Genomic DNA, 10,278 nt, shown 5'->3' with positions numbered 1-10,278 from the left:
ATAAATAATATAAATAATCTATAATTATGTTTCAAAAGATGATTTTTGCTAATAATAATAATGCGGATGAACATTATTTCATTATCGCCATAGAAATAGCAACGCATTGTTAGTCTTAGGAAATAAAGGATAAAAGGTTACATTACCACTTATTGAAAAAGAACTAAACAAAAGGTGAAATGATTCTGTATAAATACTTACAAGAATGAAACAACATATTTTCTGAAATATTAAGCTGAGCGTCCGGTAAGAAGAGGCTGTAATGAGGGTGTAATTCCCTTACCCCCCCCCATTTGGATGCTGATACACCTTTAAGTTTTACCCGAAACCAGCGCAACCAATTATATAAATCATTTTGAGATTCTGTGACCTGAATAATGTACTTGATCAGTCTTAGTCACCATATGTATGTTTCACATCTGCAAATCCTAACGGTGATTATGTTTAAACCATTGGACTGTAATGATCTAAACAAAATCAGCATAATTATGATTTGGTCAAATACAAACATATTAGATATATTTTATCTTAGGGATTTGTGGCTTCATAGCTATTAGAAATCCGTTCATAGAGGCTAATAATTTTTAATTGTACACAAATCGTTTTTGTTTTGTTTTGATAAACAAAGTTAAACAAAATTAGGCATTATTTTTTGCATCAATCTGTTTTGTGCCCCATTACAATTTATATAAAAAAGTACAGAAGCAAGTCCAATAGTCGAAAGTTAAAACACAAACCCCGCTCAATGGCATTGGGTCAACGCCAATAACACAGAACAGAAAAAAAACACATTGACAAACCAGAAACACGGAACAACAACAGATATATATAATATACAAAACTAGGTTAAGACTTAACCTAACCGAAAATCAGGTAACCTTCAATGAATAAATGGCTGCTGTGCTCATGTGTAGTCCTGTAAACGATATGTGTTCAAGGTTTTAACATTTAAATAACATTCACGTTGTAGGTTTTATGGCCAACAATAGAAAGTGTATGAAGAGGTGATTTCCAGTGTATGTATATTCACTTAGCAAAACTATCTACTTAAAATATATCGCGCTTTTAGGTGTTCTCTTTGGAGAAAAGTTATTACGTTGTAGTTTTAGTTCGTCAAATGTTTTTTATGAAGGACACAACATCTGGGTTTAACAAAGGAAAGATACAATAAAGCGTATTAAATATTCTGGTAGATATGGTCTGTGAACATAAAGATCATTAAACTAAGACCAAATGAAAAGGGATATCAAACGAAACCTATTTCATCAATTGATACACTTTTTCGGCCTAACGGTTCCGCTACACAAATGTGTTTGTTTTGGGTGACTGCAGAACCAAGATCAGTTGGTATCATATGAAGTAGTTTGATGTGAACAAACCGAACTGAAAGCTTTTAGCCCATGAACACAACAAACCCACCTTCCTCACCCGTGCACGATGAGAAGGGATCAAGGGCTTCTTCACAATCAATAAACTGAGCAACGAGCCGAAGATTGATATAGAGTATACACGCGGAGATTTAGTATTATGAGTATTCCGTTTCTCCATCACCGACACAAAAAAGGAGTTAGAAGAAAAACTAAATTAACTTCATTAAAAATACGTGTTTTGCCAAAAGTTAGGGGTTACTTGTCTATTTGGACGAACTAACTAATACTTTTACTTAGCATGTTACTTTTAATAAGCATGTAATAACGAAATTACAAAAGACCAAAGCTTAAAATTTTGCCTACCTACATTGTTATAATTTGAGAGAGTATTGCAATCTAAAACAGTCGAAATGCAAGTTTATTTCGAATAAGAACACGAAATGTTAGTGTTGATTATTTCATCAAAAAGATCATTTTTACTCCAACACATGGCAGTTTAGTAATAACATACAGACATATTTAAACACAAGCAGTTATACACAATGATAAAACGTTAAAATCTTTTGAAATCATTGTTTCGCCCCCATAGCAATTTAATGTCACCCCAATCACATCTACAATTTAATATTGTCATGACTTGGTGTAACACATATGTTAAGGTTCTCCATGAACATACCATGCTATTTTAAGCAGTATCTGAACCGAACACTTCACCTTGGCCATTGTCGCTATTTACCTCCCCTCTACTTCTTATAATTTGTTTTATTTTTCTGTTTTCCAAATAATCCTCCGCAAAGAACATAATCTGTCGAACAGCCAACAAAGCCAGGATATTAATATTCTCGTCGCTCTCCATTTCCTCTTCATAATTTTTAACCGGAAGTATACTGTTCCGTGGAAGCTTCAGCAGGACCGCCACTTTGTCGACTACTTCTTTGACAGTTAGGCTCTCGAAGGTTTTACTAATGTGTTTGCAAAGTTTGTCAATATTTGTCACCAAAACTGCTTGTGGTATCTCTAAAATGTTGACCGAATCCTAAATTCATATTTTTTATAATGTAAAAGACGTATTTTTATACAAAGTATTGCCTAAATTAATACTACAAGCATGATTATACAAGAACATTACTAGAAAGTAAACACGTTAACTAATTTATATGACGTGACCAAATTACCAATGCGAAAGGGATAGAGAAAAATAATTAAGTGCAAGTTGCAGTTCATACATTTCTTGTATATCAATTGACTTTCCTACAGTTAAACGACCTCATGATCCAATTAACAGCGCTACATAATTTACCTTTTCTGTTCAACAGATCCCGATATGACTCTAGTTTTTGAAGCATTGGTGTTGAAATGTCGTCCACAGTCGAACCGTCCAAAACAAATACAACACAGTGTATTTTGTTTCTCAATGTTGGCCTTTGTCGAAAATTTGCATCGTCGTTTGATATCAGACTTGTCGGTGTCATCTGGAAAGAAATGTTAGTATTAAAGTTGTACCTAATGACGTATATGATACATTAAATAGTTATAAAGGATTCTTAATGACACTAACAACTTGTCTTAGTAGTTACATGTAAACATGAAAAACTGAATTTTTATTGCATTATTTTGTTTTTGCTTTGTTGAATAGATCGACCAAAAGAAATAAGAAGATCTGTATCTTCCCTGGTTTTGACTTGTTGCAATTTTGTAAGATCATTTGCCACTATGGTTAACACAATGGTACATTTAAAGTGTCATGTAGACGCGAAATATAAGAAGAGAAACGTTTACCCAGCTTGTTATTTGGAATATTTCTTGACAGTCATGATAACAATACATTCAGATAGCTGAAATTATTTTGCTTACTAATAATCCGTTTGTTTGTGAAACAGGACTACGATGTTTTGCCATATTTGTTCACAAAGCGACCTACTTAATGACGTATTTCGCAAATGAAACTATATCCACAACCTGTTTCAGCTTTAGTTGTTTCGCCAATCTACTTCACAAAATAGTTTACCTCATAAAAGTCCGGAACGTTGCCATCAAGTATGAAATTGCATTGCAGAAGGTCTAATCTATCCGTCTCCGCTATACCTCTTGAGTCGTAGAGCCGCAGACCTGCTTTCTCACCAAAGTCGTAAGGCGTGAACTGAAATGGGATTACAGTAAGGAGTTATTTCGTTGACGGAATAATCTTTCATATAAAGGCTCATTTATTTTTTACTTTCACAGAATAAAATTCTTTCTTAAGACCGCTACTTACTTTCACATATCAAATGGATAAGCGATTAAAGAATGATTAACAATGTTAATAACAGATTGCTTATCACTTTTATCACATGTATGAACATGTGTTTTATGTACAAACACGATTACAGAGCACCTATATAAATTATTGCCAAAACTATTAAGGAATCGAAGACACTAATAAAGATGACGGTCAGATATATACTTTAAAGCTTTTATTCATATATAGTTAAGCTTTTCTTCTAGTAGACCACATTGACATACCCATTAATAATATTTGTTTTAATTCCGGATATTTTTCAGCCTTTTGGTCTGACGGCTTTTTAAGCAATTACATAAGACATTTAGTATAAAAGTATACGTGAATATCACAACGTACCTTTTTACAAAAAGTTTAACAACAGACTATCTGAGTGGGCCGAAGGTTAGAAGGGTTATGAGTGTTTGTACTTCATGGCTTATTAAAGCATGTTTTTAATCAGTGTAAGCAACTGTACTGTGTGTTTGTCGACTTAACTAGCCTTTGATTATGTCATCAGGGTTAATCTCTAGAGTAAACTTATAAAGTTGGGATTACGTGAAACATATTTGGCATAATTAAATCTATGTATTGCTCCGTTGAGTCAGGAGAAATAGGTGTAATGCAATGTTCTTGTTCTTAATATTTTCAAATTATCTAGAGTCTATATGAAACAAATCAATTTAGTTTATCGGGGTAACATGTACCTGTACATATACTCAATATTGAGAGTCACTTCATTAGAGGAAACGTAACATATAGCAAGTCTTAGAAGACCTTTATTATTTTGTTATAGAATGTAGATCATACTCTGATAAAAGATATAAATATATACTCCTATTTTATAGACGTCGACAAATTATGAAACAATTTATTTATATAGTTACAACTGATAAATAGGATTTGTTATGAAAACTTAGTATATATGTTTACGAAGCAGTTTTAGTTTGAGCAATGGATATGAATGCATCTTAATGAGTGCATGTGTATTGTGTGTCTATTCGTTTTAATAATGTAACGTTTTCGATATTGTAAATTAAGTTGCTAACGGATATTACTTTATTAACATACATGTTTAAAAAAACTTATATCTAGATAATTATTATTACAAACTCAGCGAGTGTTCAGCTTTATGTTTAAAGTAAAACCAATCTGTTAGTGATAGAATAATTAAAAGTATATGCGATGCAACTGGTGTTTCATATTTTGATTTACATAACAAACGTAGTTGTCGTGTATGCTAATTCAAATTTTAGCCATATTTCTGGTTAATTGTTACATTTTGTAATATAATGCATAGAATCACCTGCAAAATCTACATTTTAGATGTATTTATCCACATGGGCCATGACCTCCTGGCTATTTTGTGAATAAATCTTGAATCGTGAATCTTAAAGGAATTGTTACGCTAAATTGAATAAATATGTGAGAGAAGCCTACCAATGTGGTTGTACTGGTTTGAGAGGTACCACCAACTCTAGCCCGGTGTGATATTCTGCCTCGAAACACAGAGGTGACCAAGTTGCAGAAGCTCGATTTTCCCGAGCCTAAATGCCCAATCAAAAGAATGTTGAAATGTGGGACGTCATGTCCTTTAGGCGGTTTGATGCCTTTGATTTCTTCTTTCAAGCTGTCAAGCAACTACAAAATCAAATGCAATGCATTAAAATAGTGGTAACAAGAGCGCATACATGCATGCTTACATCTCGTGGCCTTCAGTACGGAACTACGCTATTGTCAAAATACTTCAACGACTTGATCATACTGTCACTTATCGTGAATGATACATTTGATGTAAACAAGCAATCATTTATTTCAATTGTGTCTGCTTATAATAAGTGGCATTTTTTATTAGATGCTAGTATTATTCAAATGTTATCGAGCACGGGACTATGCGTAGGCTGTAGACATAGTCACATGGCTAAGTAACAATCGATTCCCCTACATAATCCAAAACGTAAATGTGGTGAACTGATTACATAATAAGAGGACGCACGATATATCTGATAATGAAGCATGTAAGTTGTGTGTAAACTGTAAATATGGAACTTGTGTTAACAAATCTGAAACAGGTTTTACTGGCCATGTAACACTCGATATATAATTCTAAACATAAATGTGATGTTATCAAATTTGGGAATTATGTCAACACGTCTGAAACTAGTTTCACTGGTGACATTTCATTATCTGACACAACATATAGGAATTGAATTTCATTAAATGGTTTTAAACAAACTAAACAATTAAAACAAAATAAACAACAACAAGCTAAATAACAAGCTTTATGTTGATTTCTCAAAATGTTTGGCGTAGTGAGTTTACCTTTGGTCCCCATTCTGCAGTTTTCCGCCATTGTGTCGGCAAATCTGGCAATTTTCTTTGACCATCTAATAAGATAAATTTTGAATTAACCTGTACTTCGATACACACGAACACACGGTGATTCTTTTGTTTTAAATACAATGTGTATTTACTAATTAGAATCAGAAACATAGGCAAAAACAAGAACACTTACATGTATGTTAACATACTCTACAGAAAGAAACTAAATACAGTTTAAAACATATATTGTATATTAAAGAATGTGTTTTTTTTAACGTAAAATATAAGCTGGACCGAATATCTAACTTTACCTTTGACGGCATATACCTCCAATTCTGTCACTCTCATGTGTCCGTTGTTGACCTCCTTTGACGATGTTCCTTGTGATTCGTAGTTTTTACCGTATGAATCCATATTGCCATTCAGGTTGTATTCTCCCGAAGTAGATTTTTGAATGTTACTTTTAAATGTGTTTAAGTCAGTATATAAGGCGCTACCAAAGACTGGTCCATAACCGGATATTGAACAACTAGATGTCTGCCATCTTTTGAGTGAACATTTCCTCTGGATTTTATTGCCAGAAAAATACAATTGGTATAGAAATGCCGCTTCGTCCGTTTGATTCAACTGTTTTAGCGGGGATACCCAGCTAACCCCATTGTAACCTCCAAACACGGAACCCTCCTTGTTGTACAAGATTGTAAGTGTAGGTCCTTGGTTGTCACATTTCTGATGGAACACACTCGCGTTACAGCCATCCCTTGTTATGCTGTACAGCAGATTAAATGTTTTGGGTCCAGTTCCGATCCAGGATTCAACTTGATCAAAGTCCCTTTCTGTTAAACTCTTACTCATTTTTAAATTCAAACTTGATTTAAGTATCTTAAATAAATTTCATGAAACACTATCGGTAATTTTGTTAAACTTTTACATTTTAATAAACCCTATTTACTTCCTTGTTACGACTGAAGCAAGAACCACTACTCTAATGTACTTAGGATAACATGCACTATTATCAAAGCAATAGTGTTCATCCGAGTAAATGTATTAATTTATTATTCTGCCATTTATCTCTGATCTAGTTTGATGTTCACATAGTTATACTACTCAAAGTAGTTCACCTAAACCTATTTTGGTTTCAAAATATCTACCTTTATGGTGATTAAGTGCTTTAATATAAATTAGGGCGCTGCCTCTATGGGCTTGAAGTATTATTGCGGACACTTTGTAGTTAAAGTTTACTTAATGCCTCTAGGAGAAGCATAACAAGAGTGAAAGGGAAACATTTGTAATATATGTTAATGCAATTTCGAAGTCTTTCAACCCGTTTTAAACATCAAGCAGTTTTGCTGCAGTTAACAATTAATATACACACAAACATCAACAATAATAGTGTTTACATTATATATGATATAGTATGCTTATCTATATGATAAAAAAATTAGATTGTGCTACTCATATAAGCTTTAATAGAGCAACTATGCATTTGATATTACATAGTGTTACTGATACCACACCCCAGGGACAGGTGTATGCAATTAGATTGCATGACCCGTCTGGTACTTGCATAACATGTCTTGGGTGGTGTGGTATATAAAGGTCGGTTTGACTGCTAGTCAGAGAGCTTTGGCCGGTGAGCTTTTTGGGCGGAGGAGCCTTTTAGCAGGGAGGACGTTAATATCTCCCGGTGTTAGGATCCGGCTGGGAGCGTAACGCTGTTTAGAAATTTAATAAAGCTACTTAAACGGAGCGGGCGTTGTGTTTAAAGTATACGACACGTGTCTGCGTGGTGCCAGTGACCAACACGAACCTGTTGGAGTTTGAACGTTGCGGACGAATCAACGCAAGGATGAAAGGTCAATTGTTTTACGTTGCTTTACGAACTTAACCTTAATCATTTGAAATGGATTTGGCATAAGCATTATAACTTTTAACGGAAAAATTAGGCCGTGTGGGATTTTCAGGTATTATTTCTGTTTTTAACGGCGATCAAACTAAATTTAAATCATGGATTAAGAGCATTGATAAATGCGCGATCATTAATCAATTGACAAATGATCAGAAGGTTCAAATAGCTTTCCAATTTAGTTCAGATAAAGAAGCGGATTTCATTCAACGGTTTTTTGAACAAAATAATGACGTCAAAATGGGTTGTAGAAAAGCAACTTATTATGTTTTTTACGGACTCGCTCAACCGTCAGTACGTTCAAAGGTTATAAGCGAAAATCCGCGCACGTATCAGGAAGCGGTGGATTGCGCCACGCATGAACAAAATGTCTGCATAAGATTACAAATGTGATCGCATATAAGGGCTAGGCATAAAAATCGCGATGTCGAACCTATTGAGATTGACCATAGCCGTAGGCGTATCGTGCGCTGTTCGTTTTGCCGACGACACGGTCATGAAATTAGTGAATGTCGTTCCAGGCAACAAAGTCAAATTAATGAGATTAGGCAAAGATTAATCAAAACAAAATCGACCGAAGGCAAGAGTCAGTCAGGGTGTTGGTTTTGCGGCCGGCAAGGCCATTTCAAACGGGATTGCCAGGAATGGAAACGTTTGAAAAGTTTCGGCATTGCGAGAAGAAGAAGGCAAGAAAACTAGGGAGTTTCCACCATACCGGGGTCGATGGTCGGAAACTGAATAAATACTTGCTTAACCTAGTTCATATCAAGGAAATTCCGAGCTCCTGTTTATTCAAGATAGGAAAATTAAAAGTTAGGTCCTTAGTAGATACGGGTGCTTCCTTCTCCGTATTACATACACGCATTTATGATTCTTTGCCAGGCAAACCAAAGCTGCGAAGTTAGAAATTTAGAACTTTCATCTGTGACAGGCACAGCTCTCAACGTACTCGGATACGCAAATATTAGTTTCAAAATCAATAGCCTAAACCTGTCACACAATTTTGTTATAATTGACCAATTATCGCGAAATGCAATCCTTGGGCGTGACTTCTTATCAGCAAATAGTTGTCGCTAAATTGCATCATAATTAAAGATGCCTATATTCAGTTACAAGATGACCGCTGTATTGCGTCGATTATCCGATTAAATAAAACCACCATTCTTAAACCTCAGAGTATCAATCATGTACAGGGAAAGTTAGAGAATAATCCCAGCCTAAATATAAAGCGCGACTTTCAAGTTTGTGAGATACAAGCGGGTTATATTTATGAAGAAGTGTGTTTACAAATCACCCTAACATTAGTAAAAATTAATGACGCAAGAGCTGTACCTGTCATTTTGACAAATCAATCGAACAAAACAATTAGGTTAAAACGTGGTTGCGCCATAGAGCAACTTCAGAGTACAAATAACTGTTCTGTCGAGTCCATCATTAATAATGCTGAAAATGATGATGAGATTTCGTGGGTAACGAATTCCTGTCCGTCAATATCGCAAACATTTATCCCCTAGTGACATTAAAACTCCAAAGGAACATACGAATCTAGTACTAAATCTCGTGCAGAAAAATCACGACATATTTTCCAAGACCGAATATGATTTAGGTAAGGTACCCGGTGTTAAGGTAAACATTCCCACTGATTATTGTGCGTCAATTAAGCAACGACCATATCGTATGCCTTTTACACAGCATGCAGATATGAAATCTAAACTAGACAAAATTATAAAAGCTGATGTTATCCAACCGAGCCAGTCAGCATACGGAGCCCCAGCGCTTCCCGTTAATAAAAAGAATGGCTCAAAGAGGCTCGTCATTGACTATAGGAAACTAAATCAACACATCATACCAACCAGTTACCCGCTACCCCAAATTGATGATATACTGGCACTGCTGAAGGTATTTCACGTCCATAGACCTCTTATCTGATGTTGAAAGGTGTGTTCCCTGTCAGATGGTTAATATGAGACCTTTTAAAACTCCATCAAAGGAACCGGAGATACCAAAATATCCGTTCGCGGAAATAAGCGTCGACATCCAAGGTCCAGTAGTGCCAATGACTAATAGTTTCAACAAATTTTTGGTTTGTTTTGTCTGTCAATTAACAGGCTGGCCCGAAGTTTTTGCAAGCCCAGATATGACTACTGAGACAATACTTAATCTTTTCTTCGAACATATCCTTTGCCGTTATGGTGCGGTTCTCCGCATTATCACTGACAATGGAACCCAGTTCGGTCCAAAATTCACTGAAACCATGAAACAGTTAAATATCGATCAAGACATCGACATATCATCCCCAAGCCAATGGAAAAAAACGAGAGAAGTCACGCCACACTTAACAGTATACTTTCAAAATTAGTTCAGGATAACACCACGAATTGAGATCTAGTTCTTCATCTTACATTGGCTGGCATGAGATTTAA

The 10,278-nt window shown here is 35.1% G+C and overlaps 1 protein-coding gene across 2 annotated transcripts; it reads right to left on the bottom strand.

The window, feature by feature from the left end:
- Positions 1-896: 896 nt before the first annotated feature.
- LOC128233216 (interferon-induced protein 44-like) lies at positions 897-6,881 on the bottom strand. Of its 2 annotated transcripts, none has more exons than XM_052946997.1 (6): positions 6,261-6,881; positions 5,950-6,014; positions 5,068-5,268; positions 3,379-3,510; positions 2,671-2,842; positions 897-2,387 (listed from the first exon to the last, which is right to left on the bottom strand). In XM_052946997.1, exons 1-6 carry the CDS (start codon positions 6,802-6,804, stop codon positions 2,056-2,058), a joined length of 1,446 nt encoding a protein of 481 aa, XP_052802957.1. In that variant the 5' UTR covers positions 6,805-6,881; the 3' UTR covers positions 897-2,055. The 2 variants fall into 2 exon arrangements, with proteins under 2 accessions (XP_052802957.1, XP_052802958.1); XM_052946998.1 differs by having other exon boundaries at positions 2,203-2,406.
- Between the last annotated feature and the right edge of the window lie 3,397 nt (positions 6,882-10,278).

This window comes from Mya arenaria, chromosome 1 (assembly GCF_026914265.1).
Source record: "Mya arenaria isolate MELC-2E11 chromosome 1, ASM2691426v1".
In the NCBI taxonomy this organism is placed as follows: domain Eukaryota; kingdom Metazoa; phylum Mollusca; class Bivalvia; order Myida; family Myidae; genus Mya; species Mya arenaria.
This window is presented reverse-complemented; position numbering and strand designations above follow the sequence as displayed.

Bases quoted from the DNA above. Each gene is read 5' to 3' on its own strand.
- LOC128233216 (XM_052946997.1), bottom strand. From the start codon at position 6,804: ATGAGTAAGAGTTTAACAGAAAGGGACTTTGATCAAGTTGAATCCTGG. The intron at 5,269-5,949 runs GTAAACTCACTA...TTGATTTTGTAG, and splicing joins CTGCAGAATGGGGACCAAAG to TTGCTTGACAGCTTGAAAGA. The intron at 2,388-2,670 runs GTAAATTATGTA...TCAACATTTTAG, and splicing joins GGATCTGTTGAACAGAAAAG to AGATACCACAAGCAGTTTTG.